A 22,421-nucleotide genomic window follows, 5' to 3' on the forward strand; every position below is an offset into this window, starting at 1 on the left:
AAGCACCAGCACAAGAAGAATGCCCATCGTTTGCTTTCAATGATCGACTCACACAGAACTGGCTACCAGCACAAAGAGGACCAAAAGCAGAAATGCGAGACATTTTATTCTGCCTTCAAGGCAAAACACAACATTTACGTGACAATAAAAAGGACAGTGGGTTTGAGACAGGAAACTATTAGGGATTTTTTTAAAAAAAATAGTTTATTTTCTTCTCTTCTCCAGGATCCTTCCTGCAAGTAGAGCCAACTACAGCTTAGTTTGAAGACAATCTATCCTGGTGACATTTAGGGGACGTATCACATTAATAACACCTGATTCCTAAAGAAGGTATGGGGTGGGGGGATCCCATGTGTCAGGACGCTAGTGAAGCCTGTACCAGATACTTGGGATGAGCCTTCCAAGCTAACCATTACCTGTTTTTCTTATTATTCTTTTTAAAAGGATCACCCTAAATATTCCAGAGCACTGGTTGTGGTGCTGCATGTTTATTTCTCCCTCCCATCCCCACACACGCCCAGCAGGAGCTGTCAACGTTAAGAGGGACTTTGTTTCTAAAGGCAAAAAACTCCAAGATGATTTATATGCTGTCTGCAAATATTTGGACAACTTGCCAGATGGTCAGAGGTGACCTTCTTTTCACAGGAGGCATCTGTGTCCAAACTATGTCAGTGGAGGCAAAACCACATTGAGCAGATCTTTCACAAGTCGCATTCACACGCAACATCTGACCCAAAGAACGAGAGGCGCATATTGCTGCGGGAAAGAGAAGCTGTGAAGTTGGGGTAGCTGGTTCTCCATAACCTACCCTTCCTGACACCGCTTCCATTTTTTAACATTTCATTTTCACACCAGGACACGGAATTACTGGTTTGTGTTGGGGGGACGGAGATGTGCAAACACAACCATTTCCTTCTAATTGGCCAGAAAGTGACCCTTCATCCAAGCAAGGCAAGTTGTCCCAAGAACAGTTCTGATGAAGCTATTGTCAAAACCCCAAAAGCCAAAGGGGAGATGAGGGGGGAGGATGCACCGTTTCTTGCCACCAACAGCAACTCCTCCCCTTCTTCTGGTTAAAAACACACACACGCACACACAAATCTGGGCCAAATGCCTCCTTGATATCATGATTCACAAACAGGTATCTTGCCAGTGTTACATAGGACAAACATGGAAAGGAGCTCCACGAAGGAGGTGGAATAAAAGGATTTTCAACTCTTCACTGGGAAGAATATTCTAGCAGTGAAACAGTCTGCAGGCTGATCCTACTTTGGACCCATTATGTGGAGACTCAGCTCTCCAGAGAAGGCTCTGATGCTGGGAAAGGCGGAGGGAAAGAGAAGAAGAGGACAACAGCAGCAAGGTGGATGGACTCACAGTGACGATGAGCGCACCATTAGAAGACCTGAAAGACTGGGTGGGGGATATAATCTAAGTGGTTGCTAGGAGTTGAGAACGATGGCACATAATCAGTCATTCAGTCAATCATTCCATCCATCCATCCATCCATCAATCAAACAGTCTGACAGAATTAAGAGCCTGACTTGCCTCTTTCACTGGAGGGTGAATGTTAGATGGCCATTTCTCAGGGACCCTGCCATCCTGCATTAGGAGGAGTTGGGATGGATGATCTTCAGGAACCTTTCTAGGATCCTCTGATACATTGACAATGTCTCGCCCCAGCTTCTCCTTCTGTTTGTTTTTGTGGTTCTGCTGGCAACTAGAGCCAAAGAACTCAGAGAGACCCAAATGAGCTTGCACGATGGCCAAGAGGGGTGATGACGTCATGCCTACCTTTTGTTCAGTGTCCAGAAAGCGTTTCAGGTCATCAGCATCGAGGAAGTCCTTGTGGTTGCTGTAGGTGAGCATGAGAAGGTACAAGTCCCGCCGGGTGGACATCATCTTGTAGAAAGCGCAGAACTCCTCAAAGTCCAGGGTGCCCTGGTTATCATCGGTATCAGCCTCCTGTTAAAACAACGGAAGGGCAAAGCGGGTAGAATTCCTCACTTCCCAGGAAAAGGGGTGGTTGGCAAACGATGTCTCCTGGGTTGTTGCCTTGTCCTGGGGTGTTTGACTTCCCAGTCTAGCTTAAAGCCCCCTTAGACTCCTAGTGGTGCCACATCCAAGCAGGACCAGGTTGGACCCTGCTTAGCTTTCCAGATCAGCTACAACTGGTGAGTGGCCACTAGTGGCAACTATTTTGGGGGTGCCCACCACGTGCTTTCCAAATTTAAGAAGTGCCCACTGGGCCCAAAATGTAGTATGTTCTAATGTGATCAGAACAGACTAGAAATCAGTTACATTCACACACACAGAGCAAATCAGTGGGCATTAACAGGTTCCTCTGCATGCTTTCACGGCCTGTTTTTTTTTTAATTACTAAGCGTTCTTTTTCCTGTCTTCCGACCGCTCGTTGATTCACTAACGGCAAAACATCCGATTCTGTTTCCAATGCTGCCGTCGTGGAGAGCGTCACACGCCATCACCATCTGCCAGCATTTCACAGCAAACCACGGTGATAGGATGAAGCCCGGAATACACGGGAGCTCTCTCACTTAACCAACCCAATAAGCGTTGTTTAACACAAAAAAGCTGCCCGTTTTCTAACGGCAATCTCTGTTGAGGCTTTCCTACTAACGATTAAGACTGCTGTTGTACCTCGTCATTTTGGCCGGGTGAAGAGGTTGTATTTGATTGTCTCCTTTCACGTGCTTCATGCAAATCGCCTGGGGGGAGGAAACCTGCCCGGACTTGTTTTACTTCCTTTTTTTTTTCTCTCTGCTGATATGTAGCCAAGCAAGGCTTGCTCCAAAGGGGAGCTAAGTCCTTTAAATATGTTTTGCTTTTGTTTTGTTTTCTGTAAATAAATTATTTTTATAGAAATGCTTGGTGTGTGACTTTTTTGACCTCTCCTGGGCTAAAGGCTTTCCCAGCATCTGCCAACAATCTCTTTCCCCTTTGCAAAGTTAAAGCAACTCAGATGCTTGTGGAGCCGCACATTCGGGGGCGAGAGAGCAGCCCAAAAGCTACCCGCTCGTTTAGAAGCAGCACAAAACAGGCTGTGGTCGGGCTTGCCTAGGCTGAGGTTAAAACGCGTTTCTGCATAGCAGCACCCTGCCTGGAGAAAGCTAGCCTTTGGTGTCTCCCCTAAGGCAAACTTCCACTCGTGGGGTAGGCCAGGGAGAAGTTAGAAGAAAAGAAACAGAAGGAAGCGTTCCCAAAGCCCAGCCCCAGCTCCTGGTATCGCAGAATGATCCCGCCAGCTTTTGCAATTCCTGTCTCTCTTTAACCTACTGGCTGGAGGCAAACCACCATTTTAATTCCCACTTGCCCTGCAAAGGCTTCATTGAAAGTCGCAGAAGAGTGCATGGACCTTTGACCAGTGTGGTGGCATAGTTAAGGTTTTGGGCCAGGCCTGGGGAGACCCAAGTCCCTCATTAGCCATGAGTAACGCTGGGCCAGTCACAGTCTCTTAGTCTACTTCAAGAGTTGCTGTTTTGAGGACAAAAATGGAGAAGGGAGGGTTGTATGATAACTCAGGCATGCCCTCTCCTAGAGTCACAAGTCTACTGAGGGGGCCTAGGGAAAGAGACGGTCTTTCTAAGGAGCACCTTTGGGCTTCAGATCTGAAGCAAAGCACATCCCAGAGTCCTTTCCTCTTGGTCTTTCCTCTTGTGGTGCGGGGGCGGTGACGGTTGGAGACCTGACATGAAGTCAGAGAATGTGCCCTGGGATCTTCCTATAAGACCACAAGAGCCACTTCTCCTGTGGCACTTCTTGGGGAGGGTCTCACGCTCCAGAAGTGGGACTGGGGACTCAAGCAAGCCATCGCATACAAGCATTCTTAGTTTGCCTGTCAGCTGAGCCTTTGTTTCAATGCACCAGTTTTATAAACGTAGGATTTTTAAGAGACATGCACACCGATGGCAGCGTGGCCCCCATTGTTTCACAGCAACCTTTCAAGTGGCTGAGAAGTTGGAATGTTCATGCACACTCCCTAGGAACCCTGTTTGTGTACGTCTTGCATCGCTGAGAAAAAACTTCCTCTAATGTAAAAACAAGCCCTTAAATTCGTTGACTAACCAAGAAATCTGAGCACAAATGAAGACCTCAAAGGGCCGGGCTCAACATGGTGCGTTAGAAAATGGGTATCAAGAATTGTTCAGAGGATGGGGAATCCAACAGCAAAGGCCAAGGCGCAGGGTCCCTCTTGCCAAGCGAACCACGCTCCACCAGAGAAGACTGGGCAGGGTCAATAAATGTGGCGTGAGGCAGTCCTGAAGTTATCAAAGAGGAAACAGCTGCAGCATTTCAGACTCTAGCCTTGCCTTTCTGAAATTTCAATTAAAACTGAGCGCTGTTAAGAGGAGAAGAGGGGAAAGGAGGGTCGGAAAAATCAAACGGCAAAGCAAAAATAATAAAGTTGCACGGCATTTCTCTTCGGAGCCTAGTCAGATCCAAGAAGTGTAGCAAAGCACAAACAACGTGTGGAGGTAGCAAGGAGCTGACATCCAGATTAAAAAGCTACTCGGATAAACGATGCCCGGAGGAAGATGGAAAGTTGGACTCCCAAAGCTCCTGTGGTCTGAATCTTAGGCTGTATTCTGGGGTTCAGTAAAGGAGAAGACTCGTTTTGGGGGCAAGCAGCCACCTTTTCATCCCCCTCCAAACAGCCCTTGGACCAACCTACTGCAGAGGAATGCAGTGAAGGGGAGCCAACTGCCCTGAGCAGGGGAGACAAATAAAACACATTTATTTCTTTAGGCTATTCTTAACTTAACTCTCCCTTGTTAAAACCCGCAAAACACCAAAGGAGAGGCACACTGAGCAGCAGAACCAACAAAGGAATAACATGGGACAAAAGAAAAACAAGTTGCAGGAGCTTCAAGCTTGGGGACACTTGATTCCCAAGGCCACTGCTGATTTCCTTGGGGAAACAAGGCCCCCTAAATTCACAGAGGGGCTGCCTCACTTCCTTGTACAGTTGGGCTTTCGGTAACCCCTGGACTGGGACAACTCAGCCCAGCACCACAACATTTGAGGAGTGCGTCACGTAAGGTAGGATTCCTGCACGTGACCAGAGTTATTCGGATGTTAGCTCCCGAAAATCAGCCCGGCTTCCTTCTTTACATTCTCCTCCCGTTCCCCACTGCCTTGGACAAGCCAGCTCCCGATTCCTCTGCATGTTTGCTTCACATCCTAGCCCTGGCTGAAATACAAGGCGATGGCTGCGAAACTTCAAACTGAGATTTCACCCAGGGTCCACAACTCTACCTTTTTGTTCCTTCGATCGCTTCCAAAGTAAAGCCTACAGGAGGCTGACCTTTTATGGGCTTAGCAAACAGCAGGGCCAAACTTGGTTAATCCTTGGATAGGAGACCCAACAAGAAATGCCTCACGTTGGGTTGGGAAGCTGGAAAATATCCCAGAAGAAGGCCGTGGGGAACCATCTCTCTCCTGCCAAGTCTATGAGATGTGCACAAGTCAAGCTGAACTCAAAGGAGACTTCATCTTTCAAGCAAAGCAACATCAGATAGTGGATGTCACAGAGCCAATCAACGCACTTGCTGCACATACACAACGCATCCTAGGCAAGTCATGAAGACTTTCTGGCTTGGCTTTCCTTCTCAGTTCTCTACCCATGTTTCCAGGCAGCAAAAGAGGAAACAGTGTTTGATGGTTGCATGGAGCTATGCAACCAGAGAAGAGGAAGGAAGGAAGGAAGGAAGGAAGGAAGGAAGGAAGGAAGGAAGGAAGGAAGGAAGGAAGGAAGGAAGGAAGGAAGGAAGGAAGGAAGGAAGGAAGGAAGGAAGGAAGGAAGGAAGGACAACCACTTCTGGAAGCATTTCTAGTTAGTGTCAGAACCTAAAAAATTGCTGAGACAGACAAAGACTCTCTCTCTCACACACACACTGACCCCACTGGATTTTTTCACATTTCTGTTTCAACAATATTCCACTTGTATCAGATATGGTTTTCAGTGACCGAGATGGTAGATCCTGCTGAAAATACGATTTGATCGTGCAATCTATTTTCTGTCCCTGTTATGCATTCTCCAACCAATGACATGTAGCTATTAGGACTTCGATGGTAACATTTCCACTTAGGGGGAAATTGGAATTTCAATAAATATTCCCCAGCTGCCTGCAGTGGAAGGTGTCAATCAATTGCTGAAGCTGGCATTCTGCCTACCAATCGCCACTAAGTTGGGGCGGGGCTTCCAAGATGGCAGCCAATAACTATGGGGTCTTCCTAGACAGCAATCTAGACCCCGCTCTGATGTGTGTGGCTCTAAGTGCATGGCAGGGACTAAACAGGCAAAACAATTATTTTTCTTTCAAAACCCAGGAATGACACGACAATCCAGTGAACCTCAGCAAAATCAAGGGGTTCCTGCTGCAGACCGCCAAGATAGCTTGCAAATTAAGTTTTACAGGGGGAAAACATGCATTTCTCCTGCCAAGCATCTAAAAAGTCATTTTAATGAATTAACAGTGTTAATTTGAGAGGGTCTAGTACTTCTTTAGTGATAATCGGTATATCTATTTCCATTTAATTCTTCTCTCTCTCCACACATACAAACACACACCACTTTTTTTTACAGATGAAAGTATTTCTTTTCTTAATCCTCCGACTTTAAAGACAGTTATATTTAGCTTTCCACGGTGCTGCTATCTCTTTACAGCCGGCATTTGCGGGAGCAGCTAATCAAGGCAGAGAAAATGTATGAATTAAAAAAAAAGGGGGTGGGGTGGAGCAAGCTTATTAAAAATTGCTAACAATAGAGATATAAATTCTCTCTTTCTGGGTTTTACAGAAATTGCTTCATTTTTTTAACGTTATTGCCTCTAAGTATGGGCCAGATTGACTGGGGACTATTCTATGGGATTTTAGTAGGATTTTTCCTAGTGCCACCACAATGAGCTGTGAGGCCTGCAAAAATGAAGAGGTTTTAGCCCTCATGATTTTAAATAATGGGTTTAAGTAGGAAATGCAGACCTTCTATCTTGCCAGAGGCTGTCTGACAGATCAGGAGAGAGAGCATAGGAGCTGTTTGGTTTGAGAATAAGTACAGCTCAACCTCACAACTTGTCCCAAGATTAGCTAAATCTCAGTTTAGGAGCTTCTCAGCAGCCTTGCAAGTTCAGCCCGTGTTAGAGCATCGATCTGGCTTCCTTCTCCAGACTGGGCTCAGGGAAAGAAAAGCTCAGGCACAGCCCCTTTGGATATGGGCCATAACTTGGTTCTTGGGGATGTGAGAGAAGGTGCATATTGCAGGAGACAGCCTAATCCAGAAAGATGATGAGCCAGAAGGACTAACTTCCAGTTTCAGGAAAGTGTCACTTGCCATGGAGAACTGCTCTAGAATCATCTGACTGGTCATATCAGACATGTGCAAGGGCTGCTCAGTGCCGATGTTAATATTTTTAGAGCCTGTATTTTCAATAAACACTAGCAATAGAACCACAAAGCAACAACAACAGAGCCATGGCAGAGTTCTGGAAACTCTGTTTTTTTATGCTGTGAGAAAACAAGCCAAAGAGCTCAAGAAATGCCAACTTCAGCAGCCTTGGAAAGGTAAAGATTTCTGTTTAAGAGAAGCCCTTCTCTTAAAACTTTGTATATCCAAAGGTGAACAGCGTTCTCTTTCCAGAGCACAGTGTTTTCGCTTCTGGGCAAACGGAGATGGATTTCAGGAAAGAAACAGGATTCCCTCTGTCACCAATCGCTTAGGAAATAGGCCAGGACCAAAAGACAGACAAGAGCTTCAGAAACAGCCTTGTTCATCTAACGCTGGAATTCCCACCCTTGCCTAAAATACTGAGTTCGTCATCCCAATCAGAGCCCCTTGTGCTATGTGAGGTGGTCCAACGTAGGGGGCGGAGGGAACGGCCTCGAGGGACAGGAGGAAGAGACGCTACCGAGACAGCGGTCAGATAAAAGAGGACTGAGTCCGGGGCAGGAGCGTAACCTGAGAAAACAACCCAGACAAGATCTTCCCTGGTTCTCATGACGACACAGGGAGGGAAGGGGGAAGTGCATTCAGACTTGCAAGCTTCTGTTACTATAGCTTTACAATCAAAGTAGTACTGATCTACGTGACATTGGGTCCCTAGTCGGATCTACCCTGAAGGGCTGGCATCCACCCAGGAACAAGCCACCTGCAAGAGCAGCAACATTTTCACCATGAAGGTTGGGTGGCAGCTGTCGCAGGGCCCATCTGCAAGTGTTGTTGTTGTTTATTCGTTCAGTCGCTTCCGACTCTTCGTGACTTCACGAAGACTCCATCTGCAAGTGTGCCTAGCTACAAAACCGGCATCTGGTGGTAAGCCCGAGGTGGAGACTGCCAGAGCTGCAGCCACCAGGAGGGCCAATCACTACCGAGGTCAGCCGTCCCTCCAGGCACTGCCACCTGCCCCATTCGATCCTGTGGTGCGTGATGGAGCCTTACCTTAAACATCTGCTTGACTTTCTGACGGGGGAGGTTGACGTTCAGCTTGTGCATCAGCTGGAGGACCTCATTAATGCTCAGGCTGCCATCTCCGTTTTTATCCGCCTCATCAAAGGTTTGCTTCAACCACATTTAGCAGGAGTCAAGGAAAGGGAAAAGATGACTTGGGAAGAACAAGGGATGGTACAGAGAGGCAGAAAAGCAACTCTTTTTCTAAATGGGCCTTCCTGGAGACAGCCATTGGACCGTTCCTCTAGGAAGATGGGAATATCCTGGTTGGAAAGGAGAATAAAGAGAATATTGGAAGTGAGAGGTATGTAAAACATGCCACTGGGGAATGTCCAGATCCAGAAGCATTCCAATTTCAAAGTCCAAACATCTTGTGATGCCATGTTTTACCAATTTCTAGATAAAATGGGAAGGTCAGCCTTCAAACTACAAGATCTGTTCTCAAATTAATTGCTTGTTAAACCACTGATCTGAGATAGTAATGGGGTTGACAGTTGCTCCCTTTGACACATCTTGCCAATTTTTGTTGGAAATGACAGGATCCTCTGAATCTTCCCCACGAATACAATTCAAGAAACAATCTTTTTTAGATGCAATTCTCGGGCCCGTTAATATGCACAGCTGTAGTGGTCTCAGAACCATGAATAGATTATATTCCAATAAAATAGTAAACATCCAGGGAAACTAATAAATTTTTCTCAGGTCACATCTCAAAGATTCTCGCAAAGCTGCTAGATGAAAGAAGCCTGCAGTTTCTCCTGAGTGAAAGAGAATTTCTGGAAGAACGGAGTTTTGTCAGGAACAAGGGAAAAAAGGGGGTGGGGGTTAATCCCCGATCTCTAGTGCCAAAGTCCCAATCCTCAGCTCCACACAAATGCTCACAAAGACACATTTAGCATGACCACACGTAGCCCTCAGCTGGGTCTTGATGGGGCTTACTGAAAGTATGCCTCATTCTAAATCCCTATTTAAATGCTATTTTTGCCATTAAAAACCGATGGACCAATCTATTTGTTCAACTTGTAGCTTTAGAAATTTAATGCGGATCAAACCACAAAACAAATGCATGAAGGGAGAAGGAAAGAGAAGGGAAAGGCCGAGGAGGTTGTGGTGGGGAGAAGCTGATGAGATCCTGAAAAAGAGAGGAGAAGCTTAAAGAAGAAAAGGCAACGTATCAAGTAGTGCATGGATGTGAGAAGCAAGGGTGCTGTGTAAGGTTAGAAAGGAACGATGCACAGTGTTGGTACAAACTAAATGTAGTCAGATTCTCTCTTTTTTTTATTCTTTTGTCTCCTACTTTTAACTTGTTTCCTATGTCTGTGTTTTTCTGCATTTAGTGCTGCTTAGCCCAAAAGAAAATAGTGTGATAGACATGCGGGTACCTCTGGGCCCAGAGAAGAAAGATAAGCTATGGGAGATAAGCAACAAGGAAGGGCCGTCACCCCATGGCATTACCTACAGCTGTGTTTCTCAACGTTGGCAACTTGAAGATGTGTGGACTTCTAGAATTCCCCAGCCAGCCTTGCTGTCTGGGGAATTCTGGGAGTTGAAGTCCACACATCTTCAAGCTGCCAACGTTGAGAAACACTGGCCTACAAGCTCTGGATCCCTTCGTCCCAAAAGGATACTGGTCTCTAGTCCTCTGCCGTTTTGACAGACTGTCTTCATCGCTTATCCCAGCCATGAGATACTTGAGGCCAGTGATCCACATCCGTGCCTCCTCCCCACTGGATGACACCAGGTCGAGGGACTCCATGTGGTCTCCATAGTAGATGGTGAAGCAGCAATTGGGGTCGAAGCTCCCGTCGCCGTAGCGCTGGAAGATCTCCGACTGCTTCCCTTCGCACACCTCCTGGATAGAATCTATAGAGACTGGAAGGAAAAACAGCAGAACAAGAAGGCAACGTGTCTCCTTTGAACAATGGTAGCAGCTGCTGCCAGAGGTGGTGAGGGTCAGCAGGTTAGAAGTTGTAGAGGGCGGAGGGAACGGCCTCGAGGGACAGGAGGAAGAGACGCTACCGAGACAGCGGTCAGATAAAAGAGGACTGAGTCCGGGGCAGGAGCGTAACCTGAGAAAACAACCCAGACAAGATCTTCCCTGGTTCTCATGACGACACAGGGAGGGAAGGGGGAAGTGCATTCAGACTTGCAAGCTTCTGTTACTATAGCTTTACAATCAAAGTAGTACTGATCTACGTGACATTGGGTTCCTAGTCGGATCTACCCTGAAGGGCTGACAGAAGGACAAATGTTTGGTGGAGAGAACTATCAAGGAATACAAGTTTATAAGGCATTTAAAAATCAATGGTAGCACATCTTAAACACCAGTCCCTGGGAAACAATAGGGAAGAAGGCTCCCATTTCTAGAAGCGCCTGGTTGGCCACCGTGTAACACAGAACACTGGGCAGACTTCCTTTTCACACTTACTTTTAGCTTTTTCGTTTTTTCGCGAGGGTCTCCAGCGAATGCACGACTTATGTTCATCCAGGTAGTAGAAACGAACAAGACCTTTGGAACTGCCTCTGAGTTTGATCATCTGAGTACCCACTTGCATGGAACTCATACATTTTTCCACTTTGGGAAAAGAAAGAAGAAAAAAAGATTTGTTATGCTAAAAATCATGTACATCATGCCACATACTCAATTTTCAGAGGTCAAGACAATAACATTTTTATTGGCAAATCGAGTTATAGGTTTAGAAAACACATTCCCAGCTGCAAATCCCAGCATGTAGTTTGGTCGGCATTTATTTTAGCTGTGAGCTGCATCACAAACCATGGACTAGTGTGAAAATCAGTATATAACTGCATTCCAGGAAGTGTAAAGAGGCAGGATTTGCAAATTGTGTAAATTTGCTTGTCAAATGAATTTGGCCTGCTATTTACTTACTGTTGCCTCATAGTGATAGTGTTGAAACCCTGCCCACGTACTTCTCCACTGTCGATATTACCACAAATTGCAACACAATCTTATTACTTCTTTATTACCTTAAGTTTCAGGTTGCACTGACTCTTTACCTTAGTTACTGCCTAGCTGATCTGAGTGATGCACTCTCTTATAATGTCACCAAAATCTCTTTAATAGCTGGCAAGATCCATGAGAATCTTGCCAGGAGCAGTTTGATGTGATTACATTTTTATTTACCTTGCTTTGCCTTATTCCACTTTTACCCCTATTCTTTCTAATCAATCTTATTAATTTTATTCTGCTATGTCACTCTAGCCTGGTCAATGACCAAAATAAAGTCCTTTAACCATGTCCAATATCATTAGTTCTCTTTAAGCTTTCTTCCTTCCCTACCTTTCCAGGCTTGGACCGTGGATATATCTGTAGGCACTTCTCTGCCAATTCAAACCTTCTGTGAAGTAGAACACAGCTCATCAAAACATTATGCAATAATAAATCTGCTGTTGTTGTTGTTGTTGTGTTGTGGACTCTGTACTGAAGTCTAGGGAGCAGAGGTGGGCCCTCACAGACTTCTAATCAGCCTGTGAATTCTTAAAATGTATCTATCACCTTTGTGCAGCCCTTGTGGAAGTTTTGAGAAGTTGGTCACAAAAACCATCAAGTTTCCTTTTCAAGCTGAAACCATCCATCATATCGCTCCCAAGTCAACAAAGCATCTGATGCCCGTTCTGCCATTCACCCTATCGATAAGTTGCATGGCATACCTGCCTCTCCCCACAATTTTTGCTTGTATCCGATCCCTCCCTCTGAGGAGCCCATGGAGGGTATTGGCTCATTCTGACACCCTCCAAAATTCAAGAATGGAATGAGAAGTAAGGATGGGGAGGAAAGGCACATTGGGACCAACTGGAAGGAGGACATTAAACATTAACAGCACCAGGTTCTCAGAACAGGGAACTGGAGCCCGACTGCAAAGTTGGAGACATGTTCAGGCAAGAAGGCTAGAACTTCTGTACCAATTCTTCATATTATGGATTACTAAACCCTTGAGAAAAAGGGCTCCTGAAAAGGACTCCCTCTTGTGCCTTTCACAGGAAAATTGACAACAGCTCTAAAACTCTAGACATGTCAAGTTGATTTTTATATCATTTTCTGAGGAAGGGCAAATTACCCTTTTAAAATATTAATAACAATAAAATATTAGCATACAAGGTGGTAAAAAGTGACAGCATTGTTCTTTAATTTTATTTTCCCCTTTCTGATCTGCCCGGTAGAGCCCTTGGGTCAACCTGCGTTATATTAAACTGTGGTAAAGCAACAGATGTGGGGGCTTGGCCACAATATTTCAACTGCTGAGTGTTTTAAAGAGCCCATCCAAACACATTTAATACCTTCCCAAATTACAGATCTACCTCTGTGATTCGAATACCTGGTAACCCAAACTCTCATCTGTTGCCCCCCTCCCCAAAGGGTACCCAAAGTAGATTAAAATTGTTCATCATTTCTGAAGTCCAAAACATCACGAGATCTTAATCAAATCATGCACAGTGTTGACAAGCTCGCAAGAGCTTGGAGACAATTGGGAGGAATGTCTACCATCATATGAGATGGTGCCATGGAGGCTGGGAGACAGAAAAAGTCTTCTGAGTCAATATATATTGGACCTTCAGGTTCACAGCTGACATTCTGTACATAAATTCCTTAAATTACCCTGAGGTTGAGGGAGGTGTATTTTCACAGGTTCCTGCATAGCAACTGATGGCTATCACATTTCTCTCTGTACTCTAAAAACAGAACCCATTCTGATTGGGATATTAATATTATTTGCAGGTGTTCATTTCTGGATAGACTAGCCCCCTCCCAAGTGCAACTGGAACACTGTCCCAACAGCTTTAATATTGGGGGGGGGGGCTGAAAGACGAAACATGGAGAGACTGGCTGCCTTTGTCTCCGAAGGGGGTGCCTGGTAGCACCGAGGGATGTCTGCCAGAAATCCTCCTAAGCCAAGAAGGAGACAAAGCCACTGTGTCTGATCGCCCTCCAGACTCCGTTTATAAGGAAACATGAACAGCCCCTGGTGGGTTGAAGGATTTAGATGTCCCCTAGCTGTCCGGACTCTGTTTGCGACCCAGGACCAGCCCACAAGTACTCTTCATTTTAAAGAACCAGGTTGCAGAATTGTAAGGATTTCAGATTGAAACAAAACAGAGAGGTGTTGCCTCCTGCTGCTGGTCCCCAGCAACTGGCATTCAGTAATAGACTTCTTCTGAGGCTGGAGGTTCTATGGAGCCCCATATCCCAATTCCTCCTCCCCAAATTGGTCTTTAAATTCTTGAAAGCTATATAAGCTAGCAGTTTGCCATTGACTGCAAGTCATACAGTGTATTACCCGACACCTCTTAAACCTTCAAAGGAACAAATTGATCAATTAGTTAACCTTATCATACTTTCTGTCTGCTTGCGTCTTGATTTACGAGACCCACATGCCACCTTTCCAAAGAAGTGAAAAAAAAAAGCATCTTATAAAAGTATTTCAATGCAAGCATCAACCTCTGCATTTAAAGAACAAGGCAAAAAGGAACACTCTGACCATTTCATAGCAGCCATGACATTTAAAATAACCATTAACATTTAAAATATAACCATAACCAAAAATAACCATTATATTTAAAATGCTAAGCAAGGACCACTGAAAAGTCCAAACGTTAGCTACAAGAAACGCCCTGCTCTCATAATGAAAGTAATGTTTTAACAAGTCAATTAAAATGAAAGGGAGCAAATTTGCCTCTTGGCAGGAAGGAGTTGCACAGATACAGGGCCACCATTGACGCTGTGAGCCCAGCCTCGTACAGGTCAGGCAGGTTCACATGGATAATAGCAATCTTTTAAACAACTTTAGGGCTCTAAATGTCAAAATACGACACCGAAAGAAAATCAACTGTTCCTCACCTTAACAGAATTACAGGCGAAATGAAATTTTTTTTTTTTTAAAGGGTAGGACCCTTCACTTCTGGAACTGAAAAACTGAAAAGATATTTCGCATCAACACAGGCTGGAAATAGGACTTTTGCCTCGCTCCCCAAAGTTCACAGACTGAGCCAAAGGTTTCCAAAACAGCAAAACCAATGTAACAATCAAATGCACGGAGGTGTGTATGGCCAAGTTAAAATAAAGTACAACTGAATTACCAGTAAAGTTGTACTAAAACCGTTCTGGGACACTCTTCTTGCTAACGGATGCATCAGTGCTTGATATATTTATATGTTAGGATACACAGAACCTTAATCTCTATATTAAGACCCACAAATAACCGAGACTGTACAATATATGTATGTACAATGAGTAGCTAGTGAGAGCCTTGTCTTCCATACACTGAAGCCACCCTAATGCATAGATGTTGCTCCTTCCTGGGATAGTGAGTTCCACCACTGAACTAGGTGGTAGGAAGACATTTGTGGAGTATTAGCTGGCAACCCCTGGCCCTTTGCGCAGCCCCTCTTCAACTGCCAATGGACAAGCTTCTCACTACATCCCACAGGGAACTGCCCCATCTCTGAGACATTACTGGCTTCTAAAGGAAATAAGGCACTTGGGCCACGTCGGTGCTCTTACCAATTCGGCCCATCTTCCACCTGGGAGCGGCTACAATGCTCCCGCCAATCCAGAAAAATTCTTCTGCCAGGCGGGCAACCGAAAACTTGCTTCGGAGCAAAGGAGAGGAGGAGAGATCCATGTCAGAAGCCGAGGCCACTGCTGGGTTCGATCCAAAGCTCCGAGAGTTACCAATCTTCAGTGGAAAAACGTACCTGACCCTTCTCCATCTGAAACTCTATTTGCAATTTTTATTTTTAGAAAAAAAAAGAACTGGACGCAGTCCCAGCAGCACATTTTGCTTGCAAGCCCATTTCGCCTTCTGTCCTCCTCTGAGGCTAGAAGACCAGCCTTGAGGTTTCTCCTTTATGAATCCAAGCCATTAGCCTGAGGATCGAGGCGCTTTGAAAAATTAAAAAACAGACCAGCAACACAACAAAAAAATCCTCTCCCCTGAGACACTGCGGGCAAAGAAAAAGGGAGGCCTTGTCCATTCTCCGTGAGGACTAGCCACGTGTGGAGAAACGTGAATTTAGGGAGCTCTGTGAAGCGTGCCCTTCCATTTCTTCCCTTGCCTTATCTGGAGTATGAGATGCTCTTGCGGCGAGCAGCAGCTGTCTGTCCTCGATATCGCTGGCTAGCACCGGGGAGTGCCAATCCCCTCCACAGCGCTTGAAATCCTGATGAGTTTCTGATGCCAGTTTATGAAGTCCTGATGAGAAATGCAAAAGGGAGCACTTCGGCCTCGGCCCCGGGGCCCCGGCGGGTGATGAACGCCACTTTGAATCCATCGGGGCCCTGGTTCATCTCCTCTTTGATCCAGATCTTTCTGCCTGGGGCGGAGTGAGGGGAGTCCATATGTTCTTTACCAAACCAATCCTTCCTCGTGCCTTTACTTCCAAAATGCAAAGTGGCTGTTAGAAGTACTTATTCGGCAAATTTAGAGCAGCAGTTGTCTGGAGGAGGACAAGAAAAAGGTATCCTACCTTGACTTCCAGCAATTCGTGTTTGCCTACAGCTTAAATCTAGTTAATCCCAAAGCCATGGCTTCTGTTTTATCCAGTCAAGAGATTTAAGGGTGGGGGGGTTGTGTATGTGTGTGCTTGTGCTTCTGTGCGCATTAGAGGCACTGCAGCTGTAGGAAACTAAGACCAACAAGAGGCTTTGGTTTATTTTTTTTTTCTGGAGTGGGCTGCCTCTATCAGACAAATCCCTGTCCAGTACAGAAGACAGCAGTGCTGCAGATTTTGACCCAAATTTTATTAAAGGCCAGAGGCAAATAAGGAAGTTCTTGCAAGGATGAAATAACCAGCCAATTTTTGAGCAACACGAAGAGAATTCTGCCCAAACTTGCCAAATTTCCCAGTGGGGTTCTAAATGTCCTTGCACTGTATACTGCATAAAAATGTGGATTGAATTTTGGAGCATTAAGAAAGTCACTAATGTTGCTGGAAGAAGGAAGGAGGCATTAATTAAACCTGGCTTTCCCAGTTTTCCAGAAACACACACTTTCTGCAGTCACGCACATGGACCCACAAATAACAATTGGTGGACAGGACAAGTTCAGGATGGAGGGGGGAAAAACAGCAGCTGAAGTTCTGTGCAACCAGGAGAAATAGCACAGAAGGAACAGGCCCCAAGAGAAATGGTCCTGCTTCTTGAAAACCCATTTTTTGTTTTCGTTCTTTTTTGGGCAGAAGTAAAACATGACTGATGGATGGGAAGGTAGAGTGTCCTGTCAACGTTATCAATATCTATCTCAAAATCAAAAAGTAGCAGGTATCCAGCAAAGCCTGAGAACAATGGTGTGGCATTAGCCATACTTGCTCAATACCGGTGGCCTTTAGACTCTGCTGGGGAAAAGAAGATCCAAGACTGAATGATAACTCCCATTTTGGGGGCACATTAGCTACAGGTACAAGTACCCCATAACACCCGGCTCATTCAAGGGGGGATAAAGCAAGGCCGCAGAGTATTCATGGCATAATTCTTCTTTGGTCTCTCCCTGGAAAAAGAGCTGAAGTACTTAAAGGCGGCAAGCTTATTAGAGGAGGTTGCTATTCTCGTCTCCCTTGACATCCTCAAGCCAGATAGCCACACACATCGACAGCAGTTACATTTCCAGACTTGTGAAGAACACGCCTTTCAAACGGGGCCTCCTCCTTTGAGAATTAACGCCTGCTTGAGAAGGTTGATCTTTTTAATCGGTGCCTCCTGGGTTAACAAAGGGGTCAGAACTCTCTGTGAGGTTCTTGGCAACTTAAACATCTCAAAAAATACTCTTCCATAGATGAAGATTACACGTGATTATGAATATGAAGACTAGATGTTTTTCTGAGCCTCGCCCAGTCTTGCTTTGTAAATATTATGGTTGCCCTCTCTAACTCAGGCTCAAATTATCCTACTTCAGGCACATCATGCGAAGAAGACCCAGCTCTCTGGAGAAGGCTCTGATGCTGGGAAGGGTGGAAGGAAAGAGAAGGGGGCAACCAGCCGCAAGGTGGAGGGACTCAGTTACAGTGGTGATGGGCGGACTGTTGGAAGACCTGAAGGACCAGGTTGGAGACAGATCGTCATGGGGAAAATCTATCTACGTGGTTGCTAGGAGTTGACGACAACTTGATGGCACGTAATCAATCAATCCTCCTCTAACTACACTCTGGTTACATGAAAAATAGCACCAAAATCTTCTTCATGTGCAAATACAAGGATTGGGCATAAAAAGTTAGCATGCCAGAGAGAAAGGCAGACTTGTTGCTGCCAAGCTAGCTTTTCATGAATGTGGATTATGGGCAGAGGGGTGGCAAGGAAGAGCATACAGACTCAAAATCCCCATTATAGTGAAGCACTGTTCTTATCATCTCTGGGAGAATTAAACCTTTCCTTCGGTGGCCCTTCACGCTTCCCAAAGTGACTTTTGAAGTACAAGTTTCCAACTAAGAGCGAAACACAGGGGGAAAAAAGGAAAAAGATGCAGGGGGCACTTCTACTAGTTAGAAAGTCTACAGTCCTCATGCGAAAGGCGACACGGCTAGTCAACATTACACCGCCATTGCTCCAAGTGACCTGGACTATATGGATACTGTTGCTGTATATTTCTGGCAAGAGATGAGTTACAGCTTGGTAGCCTAGCCCAAATCCAGGTCATTACAGGGTCAAAATACCTCAGTGGAGGAATCCAAGGCTAGCACTGATGGGCAAGTTGAGGTTCAGAAGGTAGAAAGAAGCCGCACACGGGTATTGTGTGCACAAAGGTATTTGCTTTGCACTTAGGCAGGGAAACACAGATGCACAGGTACAAAATTGGTGGGATCTGGCTTAGCAGTAGTACTTGCAAGAAGGATCTGGGAGACTTGGCAGACCACAGATTAAACATGAGCCAGCAATGTGCCACCGCTGTCTCAAGAGCCAATGCAGTTTGGGGCTCTTCTGCGGAGGCAGGGCACTCAGCATCACTTCATTGGTTGAGCAATTGTAGTTTATCGGCATGAGAACTAATTCTCGCAGCAAAGACATAGAAGGCAATCAAGAAGGCCTCTCCTACCTGCCCCCTGGAAGGTGGGGAACGTAGAATTTGAGCACAGATTTATCACTAAGCTTAGGGCAGCTATCCATATGGCATAACTTTTCCAAGGAGTATCTTTCTCTGAAATGGCTAGTACCAGAGGATTTTTGGAGGGCTGTCACCCCTCCTTTTGGCGGGGTGAGCTCATGCAGTTTTCAAAATCTCTGTACGCTCAAGAACACTGGGGTATGGAAAATACATCTAAAAAAAGATTGGAACAAAAACAATGCCCTTGTAGCTTGCTTGCTTGCTTGCTTGCCCTTTTTAAGAAGCTTTAATTCCACCAAGTTCCAGTGCAGATCTGTGGGAATGATAGATCTTTGTCTTCAGAAAAGTCTGCTTTATACAAGAGAACTAGGAATTTGTAGCTTTCCTAAAAATTGAAGTGAGCAGAGGGTAAATCTGGATCAAGCAACTGATCAGCAGATCAATATTTCTGGACACCCCCCCCCCACGAAATCATTCAGATAAACAAATAAAATCCAGTGATTACCTGGAACACTCTGATCCTTGAAATACATTCCTGAGTGCAGAATTCCTGAATTTTGTTGCACTTGGATCTCCAAATGTATAAGGTACATCTCATGGGTATGAAGTCTACCTACTTCTGTTATACAACATATCCACAGCTACCTGTCACTGAATGTGTGAAGAGTTTCAAGCAAGGGAATCCATTTGATAACAATTTTTGGTGTGGTTGATTGATTGTCTAGTTTGTCAGCAAACGATACATAAAGTGAAATCTGAAATCCATTGGGAGGGAGAGGGCTGTTATTTTTTCCATCCTCAATTCTGTGTTGCTTTAACATTTCAGTTTTATAAATTTATGCAACACCTTAAGTGCCTATTCTGTGCACTTCTTCCAATATACCCTTGTTAAGATGAATTTTGCTATCATATGTGCATTTCCCCACTCTAAGATAATTCATTTTACTGTAACAAGCACACTTAAAAGTTTTTTTTTCCCCCTCACCAGAATGCTGCTTGGGTTGGAGAACTGCAAAGAAATTTAAGAGGAATGCAAAGTTCAGAGGAAAACAGAGCTTCAGTCTCTGCTCAGAAATGCATTTCAGACCACAATTTGATACAGCCTTTTGTGGAAGGAAGCCCATGGAGAATGGATAAGAGAAGTTTTAGCTTTGTAGAAATAATGATCCTACTTGCTTTAGCAAACTTCTCTCCAGTTAGATAAGTGTCCCAGGCACTTAAGAGAGAGATTTACCCTATTCTAACCAAGTAGGCCAGGTAACAAAACAATTGTCCAGGGTAGTGAAAGAGGAAGCCTGAGGCCAAATAAGAGAAGACTGATAGAGTTACAGGCGTTAGATCACAGAAATAATTGAAAACAAAGTGCCAGGTGGATTTGCTAATGGAAAACAAGGGCAAAAAATAAAAATCACGAAGTCTGTATCAGCTTCTGGATTTATAGTCATATGCTGGCAAAGTTAATGGAAAGTGTTTCCTAAATATACATCAAAAATTTCACTCATTTTCTATGCATTTGAGGGACTGCCTCGCCCCAATTACATCCACCCGTCCCATCAGGTCCGGCAGGTCCTGTCAGCCAAGGAACTTCATTTGATGAGGCCCAGGAGGAGACCCTTTTCTGCCGTGGCCCCCACCCTTTGGAACATCATTCCTCCCAAGGTAAGTTTGGCCTCAACCCTGTTGGCCTTCTGGAAGGCCCTCAAAACTTGGTTTTGCCTTCAGGCCTGGGGATCCCATGGAAGTATGGCGCCCAATAAATGGCTGGTATAAGTTGGATTGCATTCTTCCCTGTCTTTTGTTAATATAGTATTTAATAATTTTTAATTGCTTTAATGGATAAATTATATTGTTTAACCTTGTTTTAATTGTGTGTGCCGACCAAAGTCACATGCAAGTGAGATGGGTGGCTATATAAATTTAATAAATAATAAATATCCCAAACTTAGCACAAACTGCATGTATCTGAAATGGCTTCAGAATGACGATAGCTTCGTGATTGAAAATTCAAATCCCCCTCTGCACATATTGTGGATGCCCAAAGTCATGACTTTTCCTCCTGTAATCTACAAAATGGGCTTCAAGCCACCGGTTTCCACTTTAGATGCAACATCTCCCAAAGAAGGGTCTTAATCAAGCCATTTTCCGCAGGGCACCCTCACTCATGTTGTGTCAAAGAACCACTCTCTTCCTTCCGACTCAGCCATTTGGAATGGCTGTTTCCATCCCTCCCAATAATAACAATAATTGTACTCTTATTATGGCCTTTTTAAATTTATTACTATGCCCAAGGATGAAGATGTTCATACCTCATCGGCACAGGAACCTGTAAAGCTGTTTTACATCAGATCAACCAGTGTGTATGATGTCTCTAACGCCACTAACTGTAAGTGAAGGCAAATTGCCAAAGTTTCAGGAAGGGAACAGCCTTTCTTTCCAGCACTCACAGCTTCTCCTCTTTAACTGGAGATGTCACATTCTAAGGGGAATTCTGGGAAAAACAAAATGGCAGCTAACAGCACCACTGAATGTTCTGAATGTTGCCTCCTAAATCTGTCTCTTGCCCAAAATTATAAAATGATTCTCCCCTCCCAATTTTGGCAACTGCCTGCCCTAGCTCCTCTTTCAAAAGTTTGCCTTCTTCAAATTTTGTCTCTGTCTTAGCACAATCTTCCAGTGTTGATTTCATCCAGATTTGGCAAACTATGCTTTTAGAGAAAGAATAATTTGCTCACAGATCTATATTCCAAACCAACAACAAGCACAGCTTATTTGTTAGATTTGGGCAAACCAACAAACTGAAGGCTAGTTGGGAATGCTTGTAACAATAAACTGTGGTTTAGCATTACATCAAGATAAAATCAACCATCTGACTTGTCCATCACACTAAGCTGAGGTTTGTTTAATCACTGATTTACTAAATAAAAGACAACTGCCTGGGGTTGAACATTTACTAAACCTTATTTGCACACCGTGACGGCTGGGTTTGTATAACTCATTATAGCAAAATCAAATAAAATTCATAGTTTAGCACGGTATGTTTACCTAGGCAATGTGTCAAAATGTTCATTCCTTACAGGCCAGCCGGGTGAGGATACAGTTCTTCAAAGGCATATTTTAGCATTTTCTAATATTGCACCCGGAGCCATCCAGTGCTTGCAATCTGGTGACTTTGAAACGGAATTTCTCTCTCTATTTCATTCCCGGGTGATTGTTTCTTTCCAATGGACTCTGAAAACAGTTCAGGTGTGAGCTTCAACACTGACTCCGGTAGTTCAGAAAACTAGTTTGCACTTTACCTCCGGGAAGCTTGTCTTTCAACACAAACATTCAATAATGATTTTCAATTAAGCATCCGCATAATTATCTGACTTGTCCTCAAGCTATCGAAACCCGAAGGAGCATGCAAGATGGTACCAACCAATATTCGATGGTACCAACCAATACTCTTCCTTAAAAAAAAGCCAACCAACCGTCTGCTTGTTTAAAAAAGACACATCAAGTTAGCGGCATTTATATCCCGTTCTGCGCTTCGCAAAACATCCATCCACAATAAACAGAGCATTCCAGAGATGCTTGATTTAGAACATTTCCACATTCCGCTAATGAAAAGAGATGCTTCTTGTTGTGCTGTTCCTCGATGCATAAAGCGCAAGAGATAAATTGCATACAACATTGCAAGCCATTTTCCGGCACATGCAAAATAAAAAGTGAAGAGGAAAAATAACTTTGGCTTGGCACTTGGGGGAAGCAGCTGGCATATGCTGAGGGGGAGAGTGGTGCCATGTGGGATTAGGGGCAGGAAGAAGTTCAAGTCCATTGTCAGGGCACTGGGCAACTTTGGGCCAGTCCCCACCCGCTCTCTCAGGCCAACCTACCCATCAAGGCTGTTGCTGCGGGGATAAAATGAA

General features: G+C 44.7%; 1 protein-coding gene across 1 annotated transcript in view; it reads right to left on the minus strand.

Annotated features, from left to right (window-relative positions):
* PLCH2 (phospholipase C eta 2) overlaps positions 1–22,421 on the minus strand; it is a 192,979-nt gene that overhangs the window by 59,641 nt on the left and 110,917 nt on the right. The window contains exons 2-5 of the mRNA XM_063317739.1: positions 10,890–11,036; positions 10,090–10,333; positions 8,453–8,582; positions 1,795–1,965 (exon numbers count right to left, since the gene is read on the minus strand). Coding sequence (XP_063173809.1) covers positions 1,795–1,965; positions 8,453–8,582; positions 10,090–10,333; positions 10,890–11,036 — 692 coding nt within the window. The remainder of the gene's footprint in view (positions 1–1,794; positions 1,966–8,452; positions 8,583–10,089; positions 10,334–10,889; positions 11,037–22,421) is intronic.

This window comes from Candoia aspera, chromosome 18 (assembly GCF_035149785.1).
Source record: "Candoia aspera isolate rCanAsp1 chromosome 18, rCanAsp1.hap2, whole genome shotgun sequence".
NCBI lineage: Eukaryota > Metazoa > Chordata > Lepidosauria > Squamata > Boidae > Candoia > Candoia aspera.